At 36.6% G+C, this 18,688-nt stretch overlaps 1 protein-coding gene across 12 annotated transcripts in view; it reads left to right on the top strand.

Annotated features, from left to right (window-relative positions):
- The window catches only part of USP45 (ubiquitin specific peptidase 45), an 80,832-nt gene that overhangs the window by 50,715 nt on the left and 11,429 nt on the right, over positions 1-18,688 (top strand). For 7 of the 12 annotated variants that reach the window (XM_001085248.5, XM_028847327.2, XM_077999645.1 and 4 more), the window contains exons 10-14: positions 800-881; positions 2,990-3,081; positions 4,587-4,643; positions 4,974-5,117; positions 17,580-18,246. In XM_001085248.5, coding sequence (XP_001085248.1) covers positions 800-881; positions 2,990-3,081; positions 4,587-4,643; positions 4,974-5,117; positions 17,580-18,246 — 1,042 coding nt within the window. Of the gene's footprint in view, positions 1-799; positions 882-2,989; positions 3,082-4,586; positions 4,644-4,973; positions 5,118-16,775; positions 16,846-17,579; positions 18,247-18,688 lie in introns of all 12 variants that reach the window. The other 5 variants (XR_013416290.1, XR_013416291.1, XR_003728871.2 and 2 more) reach the window with 3 other exon arrangements.

An 18,688-nucleotide genomic window follows, 5' to 3' on the forward strand; every position in this document is an offset into this window, starting at 1 on the left:
CGAAAAATTTAAAACAAATTAGTCAGGTGTCGTGGTGTGTGCCTATAGTCCCAGGTACTTGGGAGGCTGAGGCAGGAGGATCACTTGAACCCAGGGTGGTCAAAGCTCCAGTGGGTGGTGATCACACCACTGCATTCCAGCCTGGGCAACAAAACAAGACTCTCTCTCAAAAAAAAAATAAATAAATAAATAAATTTTGAAAGATAATTAACAAACTTTTCCCTCATCCTACTGTAATAATCTGAATTAGGAAGACAAAATTCATCCACTAATTAGGGGCATGGTTAATGTAAAAAGGTCACTTATTAAGTTTTATTCTTGGAATATGTAGTTTTATTCTGAAACTTTTCTGTGAGATTGTATCTTTCCTAAAACATACACAAGAGATGTAGAAATATATAATATAAACCTTGACATTTACTGAGAGCTGCTGAAGACAAATCATTATTGACAACTAAGTTCAAGTAAAACCATAATTAAAATTTGGGAGATTCTTCTTGCTATGGACATTAATTAATAAGTTTGGACTTTATTTATATGTGTATATAAATGAGGTAGTCCACATAGCATAGAGATTATAGTAACCAGCTTGATAGCTTCTTAATATAGAAAGGTCTTCATAGACAATAAATTTCATATGGTCTATTTTCTTTTTTGGTTCTAATTAAGAAGTGTCATTTTAGAGACAGGGAGAAGGAAGAAAGAGGGCAAATGAATTTACTCTAAGCCTTCTTTTATTAGGAGGATGAGGCTTGAGTTAACTATTACTAGACCAGAATCTATTAACTTTGTTTTACAGCGAATACAAGCTAGCATTCTGAAAGCATTTAACAACCCAACTACTAAAACTGCTGATGATGAAACTAGAAAAAAAGTCAAAGGTATGTTGACTCTTTGTTAAAACTTTTTTCTGTAAGAAAATATTAAATTTTTATTTTAGTTGGAAAAAGAACTGAGCATTATGTGAACTAATACACCAAAGTAGTGGCTTTAAAAGGAGGGCGTAGTTGCTGCAATGTCTGAAAAATACTTTAGTGGAACATAGAAAATGCTAGAATGTATTCATGTGAATTTATAAAAATAAAGCTAATACCATGTATACAGATTGACACTGATACCTTTATGTGAGGTGTTCTAAGGGAAACTTGAAAGGTTGTTGAAAGTAGCAACCACACTTGAAAGTTCATATTTATTATATTGTATCATTTGACATGTGTTTGGATCAATGGATTTATGGATTTTTTTAAGATGTAGCTAGACAAAATGCTTAAGTGCTCCAAAGACTCCTGCAAATAAACCGTTTATTGAAGACAGTGCTACAAGTGTAAGTGCACTTTGCCTACTCCTAGTATTTGCTATTCATCCGTAAAAATATGAGCTCCAAATGATGATTAGCTAATCAAAGTTGGTTATTTATCATTATCAATACTACAGTGTGGGTTTATATACCTTGCCCTAAGTGTATATTCTTCATTGAGATGCTAACTAATGTTAGCATGAAGTAATTTTTAGAAGATATTTTAAAATATTATTTGTATTTTTTTCTAACTTTTGTTTTTGTGGTTTTATAATGTATGTACTACGGGTCTATAATTTACAAACATACACACATTGTTACTCTGCACTTTATTGAACCCCTTAATAGGTTCAAGATTTTTTTAAACTGTAGCTGCTCAAGTACGCTTTGTTCTTTTGTGTTGAGATAGTGCCATCTCGTGGATATTTAGAATAACAACCCAGTTTTTCTTTCCCCTTTTCCAGTTTTGTAATCTCTATTTCCAATCGCTTATAGTTTTTCTTGATGAAACATCTTTATTATTATAGTATTTTTAAATACAATTTTAATTAATGTTTGTTGATATATTCAGATATGTTTTCTGTCATTCAGTGCTCTAATACTTTAAATGATTTTAAATATTGTTTGTATGAAACTTGAAGATAGAGGCTCAAAAAATAAGTCTGAAAGAGGGGTGAATAGGTTTGTTAATGTACTTTTTCCTCCCATGGCTTATGATGGCAAGTTTCAAATTTTTATTAAAGTAGAGAGAATAGTATAATGCAGCCCTTTTATATCTGTCACCCAACTTAAACTGCATTCATGGTTTATGTTTAATCTATTTTCTCCCAACCTCAGGTTATATATTTTTTTTTTTTGAGACGAAGTCTCGCTCTGTCCCCCAGACGGGAGTGCAGTGGCGCCATCTCGGCTCACTGCAAGCTCCGCCTCCTGGGTTCACTCCATTCTCCTGCCTCAGCCTCCGGAGTAGCTGGGACTACAGGCGCCCGCCGCCACGCCCGGCTAATGTTTTTTGTATTTTTAGTAGAGACGGGGTTTCACCGTGTTAGCCAGGATGGTCTCAATCTCCTGACCTCGTGATCCGCCCGCCTCGGCCTCCCAAAGCGCTGGGATTACAGGCTTGAGCCACCGTGCCCGGCCAACCTCAGGTTATTTTAAAGCAAGTCATAAGAATTTTTTTTAATTTATAAATATTTCCTGAGCAGAATAATTTTAACTTTTAAAAATATAACCATGTTCTTAACTGAGTTCTTAATTGCCTATGTTAATTCCTTACACTTGCGTTTTACGATACTCTCTTATTTTCGTAGCCATGATCCTGGCATCCGTAGTCCTGATAGCATAATCTCCTTTTCCATTCTTCTGTGTACTTCTGGTTAGACATGAGATTTTTTAAGTTTTAATGGGAGTGGTTGAGGTGTGGTAGGAATAGTGGTTATTGTTTTGTTTTACCTATTAAGTTTAAGAACAGTTCATTATTTCTTGGAGACTAAAATAGTTGATAGTCATAAATCTGCTACAAAATTGTAAAGGAGAAAGACATTGGAATATTGTATGTATAGTAAAATATATTATTAAATATAGTACAGAATATCTTATTCAGATTACTTTTGAATAACCAGAAGATAGCCTGTTATACTGCTAGATGGATGGTTGACATGTTTTTTGCATTAAAAAGTATGATTTTTACAGCATATGGAAAAGAAGGTGTGAAAATGAACTTCATAGATCGGATCTTTATTGGTGAATTAACTAGCACGGTCATGTGTGAAGAATGTGCAAATGTAGGTACTTTAGAATTCAATTCACATGGAATGGATTACAATCACATCATTTTTATTATATTTTCTTTCACATATAATTGTTGGCAGTCATTTTTAAAATTTGTGACAGATGATTACATAATTCTTGAAAGTCTTTTTATACGCTATACTCCTAGAAAGTAAATGTGGTAATTTATATATTTTTAAAAGTGAATATGTTTTGTGTTATTTTTCCTCATGACACACCTATGAGGCAGTTTTAGCTTATCTTAATATACTGAAATTCATTAGTTCTCTGTTTGAGAGAAAAACTTCTGTGAAGAGAGTAACTAACTATGTTACATTGCAGTGCCCTAAAGTATAATTCCAGACTGGGGGCAGTGGCTTATGCTTATAATCCCAGTACTTTGGGAGGCCAAGGCCGGCAGATCACTTGAGGTCAGGAATTCAAGACCAGCCTGGCCAACATGGTGAAACCCTGTCTCTACTTAAAAAAATACAAAACAATTAGCCAGGCATGGTGGGAGCCTATGGTCCCAATGACTCAGGAGGCTGAGGCAAGAGAATCACTTGAACCCAGGAGGTGGGGTTGCAGTGAGCCGAGACTGCGCTACTGCACTACAGCCTGGGCAACAGAGCGAGACACAGCTTCAAAAAAAAAAAGTAATTCCAATATAAATAATTTAATGTATTAACATAATTTAGGGTGGTTATATCACATTTGATTTTAAGTTTATATGACATATTAAAGATTTTTGTGTAGACTTCACTCACTTTGAATTTAATAATTTTTATTTTGAATGCCATCTTTAACAACTTAAAGCATGTATGAATTTTTTGTAGATTTTCAATTGCTTGGTAAGGAATATTTCTGTAAGTGTATGACTTAGAGTATGATAGGTTTAAATTTCTGTTAGATTTTAATAGTAAAAGGAGCCTTTATTCATTTTCCTGTCCCAGATTATGGAGTATTTTTCTGTGTTCTGTAGCCTTAAAGAAGCAGGATTATAAATTATATCTCATTCTAGCCTGTCATATTGAAACACAGAATGTGTGATCATGATTATTTAAGTTTCTAGACTATTCAACACAGAAGTTGATTTCTCTCTCACAAGATAGAGAGCATCTTTTAAAACAGAATTATCTTAAAGAATCTATAAAACACAGCCAAGCTCTCTGCTTTTTTTCATGGCTTTTTCTTAACATTTCATAGTTTACTTATGTTACAGCCCTAAGCTCACCAAAAATGTCTAGTCTCTTTAATCTGTTTTATTAAACAGTTTATTTTGAAGTTATTTTAAATATTACAGGCCATATTGACAGTAATATAAAGTTCAATTGGATCACGTTCAGTGATGTTTGAGAATATCTTGTTTCGATTAACAATGTGCTGCAATACCCAATTAAATCGCTATTTTTTTCAGGAACATGTTTTGATGTAAAATATTAGGTTGCCCAGGAAGTTACAAAACTATGTGTTTAGGTTAGAATTCTAACTGAAGTTTTCAATGTGTTTTCTTTTTAAGATCTCCACGGTGAAAGATCCGTTCATTGATATTTCACTTCCTATAATTGAAGAAAGGGTAAGGAGAAGAAAACTAATGATGAAGCTTTTGTGAAGAACATTTAATCATTTATTTAAACATTTGTTGAGTATATCACCAGATATCTGAGAGTCATTATTTTTTATATATAATTGAGTTTGTATTTGTAATTGAGTCTGATTTGGGGGTTTGTGTAAGTATGCATAAAGTATGATACGGTTTTTATTCTCAAGGAATTTAAACTCTTAAACACTTTTATTTTGAGAATTTAATTTTTTGTATTTCAAATCAGTTAAAAATTTTAAGATGAGGACATCCAGAATTTATTTGCTAAAGAGGTTTTGTGTTCTGTACGTGGCATTTACATAGGTTTCAAAACCTTTGCTTTTGGGAAGAATGAATAAATATAGAAGTTTACGAGAGACAGATCATGATCGATACAATGGCAATGTTACTGTAGAAAATATTCATCAACCTAGAGCTGCCAAGAAGCATTCTTCATCTAAAGATAAGGTAAGACCATGAGCATTTGTTAGATGTCTGTTTTTTAACAGTTTTTTAACAAAAGTTTCAAGCACATCTAAAAGTAGAGAATATAGTGTAATAAACTCTTATGTACCCATTTTTTTGGCTTCATAATTATCAACTTGGCTACTTGTACACTATATATATCCCACATCCTCCCTTTCCTCCCATCCCGGACTATTTTTGGATAATCCCAGATTATTTTTGAAATAAATCCCAAATATATCATATACTTCAATGTGTATCTCTAAAAGAGAGTTTTGTTTTGTTTCGTTTTAAGACGGAGTTTTGTTCTTGTTTCCTAGACTGGAGTGCAATGGCGTAATCTCGGCTCACTGCAACCTCCACCTGCTAGGTTCAAGCAGTTCTCCTGCCTCAGCCTCCTGAGTAGCTGGGATTGCAGGCATGTACCACCATGCCTGGCTAATTTTGTATTTTTAGTAGAGACGGTTTCACCATGTTGGTCAGGCTAGTCTCGAACTCCTGACCTCAGGTGATCCGCCCGCCTCGGCCTACCAAAGTGCTGGTATTACGGGAGTGAGCCACTGCGCCCAGCACTAACAGAGAGATACTCTTTTAAAAAACAAAAACCACAGTACCATTATCATATCAAAAATATTAATTCATTATAAATAAATAAGGATTCAGTCATTATTTAAATTTCTGCAGTTGTCTCATAAGTACTCAGTTTTTTCTTTCGCTTTCTAAAGTTTGGATTTTAGGATTTAAAAGAGGTCTATAGATTGCAGTGTCTTTTTTTTTTGAGATGGAATCTCGCTCTGTTGCCCAGGTGGTGTGATCTTGGCTCACTGCAACCTCTGCCTCCTGGGTTCAAGCAATTCTTCTGCCTCAGCCTCCTGAGTAGCTGGGAGTACAGGTGCATGTAACCACACCCAGCTAATTTCTGTATTTTTAGTAGAGACTGGGTTTCACCATGTTGGTCAGGCTGGTCTTGAACTCCTGACCTCATGATCCACCCGCCTCAGCCTCCCAATGATTGCTGTGTTTCTTAAATCTCTTTTCATCTACAGGTTCCCTCTCCCTCTTTTTCCTCTTTTGCAGTTTATTTGCTGAAGAAATCAGGTCCTTTTTTTCAGCAGCATAGTGTTAACAGGTTCCTCTGTCACCTTTATTTCCCCTCTGAGACATTCAGATCTAGAGGCCTAGTTAGGTTCAGATTTAATTACTTATTTAATTTTTAGCAAGAAGACTTTTAGGTGGTGGCGTGTATACTTCCATCAACTAAATGCACACAATGTTTTATGTCTCTCTTTCTTTGATATTACCAGTCATTGATAACCATTGTCTAGACCTATTATTTTACTAGGGACGTACCTGGTTGTTCAATTATCCCATGAAAATGGAAAATTATTCCATGAAATGGTGATCATTGATAACCATGTCTAGAGCTATTATTTCACTAGGGACATACCAGGCTGTTGTATTATCCCATGAAAATGGAAAGAAATCAATCTGAACTTATACTTCAGCAAAGAAAAAACTTTTTTATATGAAATGATTTGTTTTAATTTGGCAAACTGACATTAAATTTAACTTACTCTTTTTAAAATTTTATTTATTTATTTATTTATTTATTTATTTATTTATTTATTTGAGACAGAGTCTCACACTGTTGCCCAACCAGGCTGGAGTTCAGTGGCATGATCTCAGCTCACTGCAGCCTCCCAGGTTCAAGTGATTCTCGTGCCTCAGCCTCCCGAGTAGCTGGGACTACATGTGCACACCACCATGCCCGGCTAATTTTTGTACTTTTTGTAGAGGACAGGGTTTCATCATGTTGGCCGGGCTGGTCTCAAACTCCTGATGACCTCAAGTGATCTACCTGCTTTGGCCTCCCAAAGTGCTGGGATTACAGGCGTGAGCCATGGCGCTGGGCCTCAATTTAACTTACTCTGTTAGAAGGCTTATGTTAGAAGTCACAAGACTTCAGAAAGGACAACATGTTTTCTTTAAATAAAAGCTAACTTTGCTTCATAAGATATATAGGACAGTTAAATTCAACTTGAGCATATGCTTTATTCTAATGGTATAAAACAAAAGCATCTTACGGAGTTTGAAAAGGTTAAAGCATTAATTGTGTTGCTATTCTCCTAAAAAACACTGGTTATTAAAATATAAATGTGTAGTGATTTTTTTTAATTTTTGTTTAGTTTAAAGAGTTAGGAGATTCTGTGGTACTGGCCAAAGTAGTTTTAATACATTCACTATCCAAATGTATGAGAGAAATACTTCCCACACAATATTGGTTAGGAACTGAGAATATGCATATATGATATATAGAAACTGTCTATACCTCAAAGATCTGGACACCACATGGGTATAACTTGTGCTTGTGCTGAACAAATTGGACCTACTCTTTATTAAAAATTTTTTTTCATATACTTTTTTTGTTACTTTTTTTATTGGACCTATTCTATATTGAACATTTTTTTTATGTAATAGAGTTACCTTTTTTTTTGGTTTTGATGGGAAAAAGTGCAAGTTTGCATATGGTTCTAAAATTAGAAAAGTACAGTTCTAATAACATCTTTAAGGTACTGTATTCAAGAAGCGAAAATTTAAATGATATAAATGTATTTCAGTCATTAGGAAGTTTATGTTTAGAAGTTATTTCCAATAGTTCAACTACAGAACCAGTTTAATCATGGAACCAGAATGATTCAGTAGTTAACTAATTTCAGTACTAGTTTTATAAAGATCAATAAAGTCTTGTTTTGCTGATTAGTAAAGCTATTAATAAGAGTATAAAGATATTTTTGGGCCGGGTGCGGTGGCTCAAGCCTGTAATCCCAGCACTTTGGGAGGCCGAAACGGGCGGATCACAAGGTCAGGAGATCGAGACCATCCTGGCTAATCCGGTGAAACCCGGTCTCTACTAAAAAAAATACAAAAAACTAGCCGGGCGAGGTGGCGGGCGCCTGTAGTCCCAGCTACTGGGGAGGCTGAGGCAGGAGAATGGCGTGAACCCGGGAGGCGGAGCTTGCAGTGAGCTGAGATCCGGCCACTGCACTCCAGCCTGGGCGACAGAGTGAGACTCCATCTCAAAAAAAAAAAAAAAAAAAAAAGATATTTTTGACAAACTTTTCTTTATAGTACTCTTTAATCTCTTACAGTAATAGAAGCGCCTCACATCTTTTAAAATTATACTGGAGGTACAAGTACTGATTTGATCATAAGTTTTTGAGTTCTTCACCTTTTTTCTTTGCCAAATTATATTAGTTATCTAAAATCACACAAAAACTTAATATGAAGAATGATAAAATAATTACATAAAAATAATAGTGAAATTAGCTGAGAAAATGTTGCCCTCAAGTTGGAAGATGTTATCTCTGAGTACCTTGAAAAAGTGCATTTTCTTTCTTTTTTTTTTTTTTTTTTTTTTTTTTTGGAGACGGAGTCTCCCTCTGTCGCCCAGGCTGGAGTGCAGTGGCCAGATCTCACCTCACTGCAAGCGCCTCCTCCTGGGTTTACGCAATTCTCCTGCCTCAGCCTCCCCAGTAGCTGGAACTACAGGCACCCGCCACCACGCCTGGCTAGTTTTTTGTATTTTTTAGTAGAGATGGGGTTTCACCGTGTTAGCCAGGATGGTCTTGATCTCCTGACCTCGTGATCCACCTGTCTCGGCCTCCCAAAGTGCTGGGATTACAGGCTTGAGCCACCGCGCCTGGCTGAAAAAGTGCATTTTCTTTTGCTTGCTGATAACAGGCAAATAATCCAGTTAAATAAAACACTATAAAATGAATATGTCAATTTCTGGCCTAAATACAGAAAAAATAGTAACAGGAAGCAGATACATAAACACAGTAAATAGCCATAGGCATATATAGACGTCCTTTTTAAACCAAAATCTAAGGTAAAATGAGCTGCAACAAATGGCTACCAAAAGATACCATGTGAAGTCTATTCCGTAGGCTATTTTTCTTCCCTTCTTTCCCCTCCCCACAGCTTTTTAAAAAACCATCATGCTGATTGAATAATTGTAGGGACTGGGAAATCTCAAATTGATATCCTTATTTAAAATCCTGCCTCAGCTCATTAGTTCAGAAAGAAATCCAAAAGTTCAATTCTCTGAGCCGCTTCAACACATAAGTATATTAGTTTTATGAAATTTTTTTTTATTTCATAAAACTTTAATACTTCTGCCAGAATCAGAAGTGCACTGTGCTCTGGTGCAATTTACATAAACCTTGGTTCTCACCACCTGTTAGCTGCGCAGCCTTTTGCCAATTAAGCTCTTTGAGGCTCAGCTCTTGCATTCAATTATAAGACCAGAATCTTGCTGTTTTTTGTCTATTTATCCCATCTGTTCTTTATTTCTGTTTCTACTTTTCACGCACTTTTGGTTTTAATTGAATAATTTTTGTGTTCCATCTTATTTCCTCTGTTTTCTTTTTAGTTATTATAAAAGATGTTATTATGGAATTCCTGAAACGTGTGTTGTGCTTCTCATCATTGGGGTTATATTCAGAAAATCACAGTCCTCTTATTTACATGGAAGAAATTAGGAAAATTTCAATCTTTGTTCTTTTACCAATCAGACCAGTCACCAAAAGAATACTGGTGTAGTTACAGTATCTATCAATATACTTAAAAATAGATTTGAGGAAAACCCTGTATTCAAAGGGATCTTACCTGATTTTACCATTTTTCCTAGGTGCTAAATTGCTCAAGGTATTATACAGAAGTATCTGAGAAAATGGCAACTTAACCTGTGTAAATTTTTTTAAGGATTAAATTGAATAGATACTTAGTAGTTTTAAAGTCCAAGTAAAACAGTTGCAAGGATATTTTTGTTTGTCATGTGGTGTTGGCTCAATTTACTATTGGGAATTTTGGAAACACTCAGAGAAGGTCATATATTTCCCCTTTGATCATTTTCATTTCTTATATTTTTAAAGTTTAAAAGTGGGCTTTTCCCCTCTACTTAGTGTCTGTAACAAAAAGAGAAGCTCCTTGCATCTTTTAATAATAGAGGTACAAGTACTGATTTGATAGTAAATTGAGTTTTTCACTTCTTCTCTTTGCTAAATTATACTACTGTTATCTCATTAAAACTGAACAAAGTTTAATATGAAGGATGATAAAGAAGCATGAGGTGAGGAAAAAAGAATTAAAACCAAGATATAGTAATGTGAATACAAATGAAAGTTAGCACTGGTGGAAAGGCAAAAGATCTAGACTGAATATTTTAGAAAGTTTAAAAAATAGTGAAAGGAAACCATGACTAGATATTTTTTGTTGGAAAATTATGTGAGGCAAAAAAAAAGCACTACCCAAAGGTCTGAGAGGAAAGATAGGGAATTATAATGTAGCCACCTGCTTAATTTTTTGTTTCCCTAGACCCCACTCCTCTCCCCTTTCCCCACCACCATTTGGCGCTCCACATTGCAGACAGAGCAATATTTCTAAAATACAAAATTGGTCATCTTATTCCTATTCCTTGTAGCCCTCAGAATCAAGCCAACAGGCATAAGAAAAACTCAACATCACTGATTAGGGCAATGCAAATTAAAACCACAGTGAGATACCATGTCATACCAGTCAGAATGCTGTTACTAAAAAGTCAAAAAATAACAAATGCTGGCAAGGCTGCAGAGAAAAGGGAATGCTTATACACTGTTGATAGAAGTATAAATTAGCTCAACCATTGTGGAAAGCAGTATGGCTATTCCTCAGAGAGCTAAAAACAGAACTACCATTTGACCCAGCATTTCCATTACTGGATATATACCTGAAGGAATATAAATCATTTCACCATAAAAACACATGTATGTGAATGTTCATTGCAGCACTATTCACAATAGCAAAGACATGGAATCAACCTAAATGCTGATCAATGACAGTTTAGATAAGAAAATGTTGTACATATAGACCATGGAATACTATGCAGCCATAAAAAAGAATAAAATCTTGCCTTTTACAGGAATGTGGATGGAGCTGGAGGCTATTGTCATTAGCAAACTCACATAGGAACAGAAAACCAAATACCACATGTTCTCACCTCTAAGTGGGAGCTAAACATAGAGTACACTTGGACGCAAGGGAACAAAGACACTAGGGCCTACTGGAGGATGCAGGATAGGAGGAGGGAGAGGATCAGAAAAAATAATATCAGATACTAGGCTTAGTACCTGGGTGAAGAAATAATTTGTATAACCCCTGTGACACAAATTTACCTTTACAACAAACCTGCACATATACCCTGAACCTAAAATAAAACTTGAAAAAAGAAATCTCATTGCTGTTCAAAACACACAAACAAGTCTGTGACTTAGTGCATCTGGTTAATTTTTGTCTGTCCTTCTCACCTCCCAACATTTGTACTCATTTTCTAGCTAGACTTCCCTAATTTCTTGTTCTTTGTCTTACCTGTGGGCCTTTGAACTGTTTCTTCTGCCAGGAACAGTCCCATTCTCCTCCTGTAGCCTCTGCTCAATTTCTGCATATTTCTCTGATCCACTCAATTCTGGATTAGTTCTTTTCCTCTGGCTTTCTATAGCACTGTATTTCTCCTGTCATAACAAAAATTGTACCTAACATTTGAGTTCTTAATTATGTCATTATCACTGTTTTCAGTTATTTACACCAATTATATTGAGTCAAGAGATGGATTAAATAACATGCCTAAGATCATACAGGTAGCCTATGGCAGAAATGGAGATTCAGACAGGTTAAACAAGGACCATGTTCTTAACCAGGTATACTGCCCCCTGCTGACTTGAACTTATGTTTTACCATACTTCTATTGGGATGGATTGTAGGATCTGCAAACAGGAACTGAGTCTGTCCTTCTTGCCACTATGTGTCAGGTGCCTAGTTCAGTGCTTTGTACATGGATGGTGTTTAGGGAAACCACTGAGCTCATTCTCATGATTGCCGCCAATAATAATAGCTGATACTGGCTGAGCACGGTGGCTCACGCCTGTAATCCCAGCACTTTGGGAGGCCGAGGCAGGCGGATCACGAGGTCCGGAGTGGAGACCATCCTGGCTAACACAGTGAAACCCTATCTCTACTAAAAATACAAAAAATTAGCCAGTCATGGTGGCACACGCCTGTAGTCCTAGCTACTCGGGAGGTTGAGGCAGGAGAATTGCCTGAACCCAGGAGGTGGAGGTTGCAGTGAGCCGAGATCGTGCTACTGCACTCCAGCCTGGGCGACAGAGTGAGATTCTGTCTCAAAATAATAATAATATAATAATAATAATAGCTGGTACTTATGCTGCTTACTATGGGCTAGGCACTGCTCTGTGGGCTTTTCTACATACTGTCTCATTTAACCACCATGACAACCCAATGTGGGCTGGTGCTTTCGCTTTATGGGTGAGGAAACTGGAATACTGAGATGTCAAGTAATTTTTTCAACATCACCCAGCTAGTAAATTGGAGAACTTAAATTTGAATCCGGGCAGTCTAGTTCCAGAATCATACTCTTCTATCCTGTATCACTTCTTTGATAGTAAGCTTTCTCCCATGTAGTTTTGGTTATTTTTTCAAAATAGACTTAATCTTTGATCCTAATTTACGTTATAAACTTAGGATATTTTTAGTGGATTAAATCCATCATATGTCCACTAAGCAAAAAACAAGGATGGGAATGGGTACTTTTATATTTCACTGGGAGCAGGAGGATAAAAAGGATAGATAGAATAGTCTCATTCAAAAGTTCCTCAGACCAGCTGATCATGAGAATCACCTGTCTATTCAAACAAATTCTCATACCCAACCTCAGACATCATTAATGGGAATTTCTTAGTGGTAATGCCTCGGATACGTATCTTTTAAAGCAAGCCCTCTTAGGTGAGTCTGATAATCACCTGAGTTTGGAAACTATTCAATTAGAAATGAGATTAATTGGATTCTGGACACAGCTATTTTTATTAGTTATATGATCTTGGACAAGTTACTAAAAACCTGTATGGGTCTATATTTTTCCATTGACCATTAATAATTTTGGTACATAATATTTGTACATATTTATGATGTATATGTGATATTTTGATACATGTATATAGAATGTATTGTGATCAAGTGAGGGTATTTGGGATATCAGTTACCTTAAGCATTTATCATTTCTTTGCAATGAGCACATTTCAGATTTTCTCTTTTAGCTACCTTGAAATATATAATCTATTGTTGTTAACTGTAGTTACCATACTGTTCTATGGAACATTAGAACTATTCCTTCTAACTCTTTGTACTCAACTAACGTACCTCTCTTTTTAGCTCCTCCACGACACCCTCATTCACTCTCTTCTAAGCCTTTGATATCTATCATTCTACACTCTACTTTCAGAAGATCAACCTTTTTTTTTTTTTTTTTTTTTTTGAGACTGAGTCTCGCTCTCTTGCCCAGGCTGGAGTGCAGTGGCGCAGTCTCAGCTCGCTGCAAGCTCTGCCTCCCAGGTTCACGCCATTCTCCTGCCTCAGCCTCCCGAGTAGCCAGGACTACAGGCGCCCACCACCAAGCCCGGCTAATTTTTGTATTTTTAGTAGAGATGGGGTTTCACCTTGTTAGCCAGGATGGTCTCGATCTCCTGACTTCATGATCTGCCCACCTTGGCCTCCCAAAGTGCTGGGATTATAGGCATGAGCCACCGTGCCTGCCCCAACATTCTTTTTTTTTTTTTTTTTTTTTTTAGCTCTCACGTAAGAGTGAGAACATGGGATATTTGCCTTTCTGTGCCTAACTTGCCTCACTTAACACAATGATCTCCAGTTCAATCCATGTTAATGCAAATGACAGAATTTCATTCTTTTTAGGGCCAAAGAGTATTCCATTATTGATATATACTACATTTATCCATTCAACTACTGATGGACACTTAGATTGATTCCATATCTTGGCTATTGTGAATAGCACTACAGTAAACATGGGGGTGCAGGTATCCTTTTGATACACTGATTTTCTTTTCTTTGGATAAATGTCTAGTAGTGGGATTGCTGGATCTTATGGTAGCTCTATTTTAGTTTGTCGTTGTTATTGTTGTTGTTGTTGTTTGAGACAGAGTCTCACTCCATTGCCCAGGCTGAAGTGCTGTGGCACAGTCTCAGCTCACTGCAACCTCTTCCTTCTGGGTTCCAGTGATTCTCATGCCTCAGCCTTCATCTCCCAAGTAGCTGGGTCTACAGGCGTGTGCTACCATGCCCAGCTAATTTTTGTATTTTATTAGAGACTGGGTTTCACCATGTTCCGCAGGCTGGTCTCGAACTCCTGACCTCAAGTGATCCACCCACCTCAGTCTCCCAAAGTACTGGGATTACAGGTGTGAGCCATTGTACCTGGCCCTATTTTAATTTTTTGAGAAATCTCCATACTGTTGTGTTTGTTTTTTTGTTTTTTGAGATGGAGTGTCACTTTGTCACCTGGGCTGGAGTGCAGTGGTGTGATCTCGGCTCACTGCAACCTCCGTCTCCTGGGTTCAAGTGATTCCACTGCGTCAGCCTCCTGAGTAGCTGGGATTACAGGCACCTGCCATCACTCCCAGCTTATTTTTTTGTATTTTTAGTAGAGACAGGATTTTCACCATGTTGGCCAGGATGGTCTTGGACTCCTGACCTCGTGATCCACCCACTTTGGCCTCCCAAACTGCTGAGATTCTGACCACGCCCAGCCATCTCCATACTGTTTTCTATGATGGCTGTACTAATTTACATTCCCACCAGCAGTGTATCAGACTCCTTTTCTCCACATTCTTGAAGGCATCTTATTATTTGTCTTTTTTGATAATAACCATTCTAACTGGGGTAAAATGATATTTTATTGTGGTTTTGATCTGCATTTCCTTGATGGTTAGGGATGTTGAGCATTTTTTTTTCCATATACCTCTTGGCCATTTGGATGTCTTCTTTTGGGAAATGTCTAATATTAGTTCCTTATAGGATGAAGAGTTTGCAGATATTTTCTCCCATTCAATAGGGGTCTCTTCACTCTGTTGATTATTTCCTTTTCTGTGCAGAAACTTTTTAGTTCAATGTAGTCCCATTTGTTTTTGATGCCTGTGCTTTTGAGGTCTACATAAAATCATTACCTAGACTAATGTCCTGAGTGTTTCTCCTATGTTTTCTTCTTGTAGTTTTATAGTTTTAGATCTTACATTTAAGTCTTTAATCTATCTTGAATTGATTTTTGTATATGGTGAGAGATAAGGTTCTAGTTGTATTCTTCTGCATATGGATAACCAGTTTTCCCAGTACCATTTGTTGAAGAGGGCGTCCTTTCCCCAGTGTTTTTTCTTGGCCCCTTTGTCAGAAATCAGTTGGCTGTAAGTATGTGGATTTATTTCTTTATTCTGTTGCATTGGTCTATGTGTCTGTTTTTATACCAACCATACTGTTTTGGTTACTGTAGTCTTGTCGTATATTTTGAAGTCAGGTAGTGTGAGGCTTCCAGCTTTGTTCCTTTTGCCCAGAATTGCTTTAGTGATTCTGGCTCTTTTTTGGTTCCATACCAAAAAAAAAAAATTTTTTTTTTTTTTTTTAGGTGGAGTTTCACTCTTGTTGCCCAGGCCAGAGTGCAGTGGTGCAATCTCAGCTCACTGCAGCCTCCACCTCCCACGTTCAAGTGGTTCTCCTGCCTCAGCCACCCAAGCAGCTGGGATTACAGGTGCCCGCTACCATGCCTGGCTAATTTTTCATATTTTTAGTAGAGATGGGGTTTCATCATGTTGGCCAGGCTAGTCTCAAACTCTTGGCCTTAGGTGATCCACCTCCCTCAGCCTCCCAAAGTGCTGGGATTACAGGCATGAGCCACTGTGCCCAGCCAGGTTCCATATACATTTTAGGATTGTTTTTTCTTTTTATGTGAAAAATGTCATTGGAATTTTGATAGGAATTTCATTGAGTCCATAGATTGCTTTGGGTGGCATGGTCATTTTAATAATATTTTCCTGATCCATGAGCATGGGATGCTTTTTCGTTTGTGTCTTCTTCGTTTCTTTCATCAGTATTTTATAGTTTTCCTTGTAGAGGTCTTTAACCTCCTCAGTTAAACTATTCCTAGGTGAGATTTTTTTTCTTTTGTAGCCATTATAAACGAGATTGCCTTGTTGATTTTTTTTTTCCGGCTAGTTTTTTGTTAGTATATAGAAACACTACTGATTTTTGTATGTTGATTTTACATTCAACAACTTGACTGAATTTATCAGTTCTAAGGTTTTTTTTGTTGAAGTCTTTGGATTTTCCTATATATAAGATTATGTTGTCTGTGAAGAGGAACCATTTGACTTCTTTTCCAATTTGGATACCTTTTATTTTCTTCTTCTGCCTGACTGCTCTGGCTAGGGCTTCTTAACTATTAGTATTACATATATAGTAGGAAAGTTTGCTTCCAAAAAAAGTACTATATAAATTCATCAGAGTGGAACTTGTTGGCTGTTACCATAAGCTTTATTACTTATCATATGCTCTCTAGTATACCAAATATATATGGTGAAAATAAATACCTTATTTTCATTCAAGGAGTTCAGAATACTTGGTAAACACAGGAGACAATGTTATTTTTCCTGATTTTGAAGATTGAGGCAAGACACTTTTTATAACTTACCCTTCTTCCCCTGAATAACTAAAACCGAGTATCAATTACTCATGATAGTCTTTTTTTTATTTTTTGTCTTGACCCTTCAGCCAAGGTATAGGAAAAGAAAAATGTAATTCGAGCCTTCAGCTGTGTGGAAACTTTAGTGAAACATTTCAGGTACCTTAAAATTTTTAATTAGTTGATTCCCCCCTTCCCAAACTTAGGTTATTTTATTTCTGTAATTTTCTTCCAGATTTATGGCAACCAAGCAACACCGTGTCATAATAGTTTATAGTTTACTTTTGTTACTTTTTAATTTTTTTAAAAAATAGACACATTTTCAGTGTTTAAAAATGAACAAGTATGGAAAGGCTTATACAGTAACTGAAAAGTCTCCTTTGGGAAGCCAAGGTGGGAGGATCACTTTAGGCCAGGAGTTCAAGACCAGCCTAGGCAACATGGAGAGACTTTGTCTCTACAAAAAATTTAAAAACTAGCCAGGTGTAGTGGTGCATGCTTGTAGTAGTAAGTACATGGGAGACTCAGGTGGGAGGATCACTTGAGTGCTACTGCACTCCAGCCTAGGCAACAGAGCAAGACCCTGTCTCTAAAAGCAATTTTTTTTTAAAAGAAAAAAGTCTCCCTCATAGCCCTGTTCTACAAAAGTCCTACTTCCTTCCTCACAAATAGCCACTGTTACATTGTTGTTAGTTTCTTGTGTGAAGATTTACTTGTAAAATAGAACTATTTTTTAGTATATCTTCTAGTGATCTTAGTTTCAGTAGGCTTAGGAAATGGATCTGAGAGAAATGGTATTTAATAACTGTGATATGTTTAAATAAGAATTATTGGCATTTATTTTCAACGAGGTTACAAGATTCTTTTTCTTTGAAAACACTGTCAACTTACAGAGTCAACTAATTCATGACCGAAAATGTATTAGGAAATTGTCTGGAGAAACTGTTGTCACATACCAGAAAAAGGAAAACCTTGAAATGAATGGGGATTCTTTAATGTTTGCAAGACTCATGAATTCTGAGTCACCTCTGAATGAAAGCCCTACTGATGACAGTGAAAAAGAAGCCAGCCATTCTGAAAGTAATGTTGATGCTGACAGTGAGGCTTCAGAATCTGAAAGTGCCTCAAAGCAGACTGAGCTGTTCAGATCCAGTAGTGGATCTGGTGTGCACACAGATGGACCCCTTTACCCTCCATCAGCAGGTGAACTGGTGTACAACAAGGAGACTGACAGTGGTGATAAGCAAATGGCTGAGGCTATTTCTGAACTTCATTTGAGGAGCACTGTAACTGGACATCAAGATTTTGACAGAGAAAATCAGCCACTAAGTATTTCAAATAATTTATGTTTTTTAGAGGGGAAGCATTTGAGGCCTCATAGTCCCCAAAATGCTTTTCAGACCCTTTCTCAGACCTATATAACTACTTCTAAAGAATGTTCAGTTCAGTCCTGTCTCTACCAGTTTACATCTATGGAATTACTAATGGGGAATAATAAGCTTCTATGTGAGAACTGTACTAAAAACAAACAGAAGTACCAAGAAGAAACCAGTTTTGCAGGTAACTATTTTTTTAATTAAATAATTATTGATTTCCTGATAGTGTCTAGTGAGTTACAAATTTCACTGAGAATTTTACTGAGAATCTTGTTTCTATACTTGCGTTACTTAAGCACAGAGATTGTTTTATTCATATTTGTACCTGAGCACTTATGATACTGGGCAGAACAGATTTTCAATAGTTTTTTTTGTTTAAATAAATTGAAGAGCAGGAAGTATACAACTCTGCCTTAAAAATGCAAACTCATATAATCTTATTTGAGGGAACTATGTATCTGAAATCTATCCAGAAGAAATACCCCTACAACTTTTTTTTTTTTTTTTAGATGGAGTCTCACTCTATTGCCCAGGCTGGAGTGCAGTGGCGCGATCTTGGCTCACTGCAACCTCCACCTCCTGAGTTCAAGGGATTATTCTGCCTCAGCCTCCTGAGTAGCTGGGAT

This window comes from Macaca mulatta, chromosome 4 (genome assembly GCF_049350105.2).
Source record: "Macaca mulatta isolate MMU2019108-1 chromosome 4, T2T-MMU8v2.0, whole genome shotgun sequence".
NCBI classification, from domain to species: Eukaryota; Metazoa; Chordata; class Mammalia; order Primates; family Cercopithecidae; genus Macaca; species Macaca mulatta.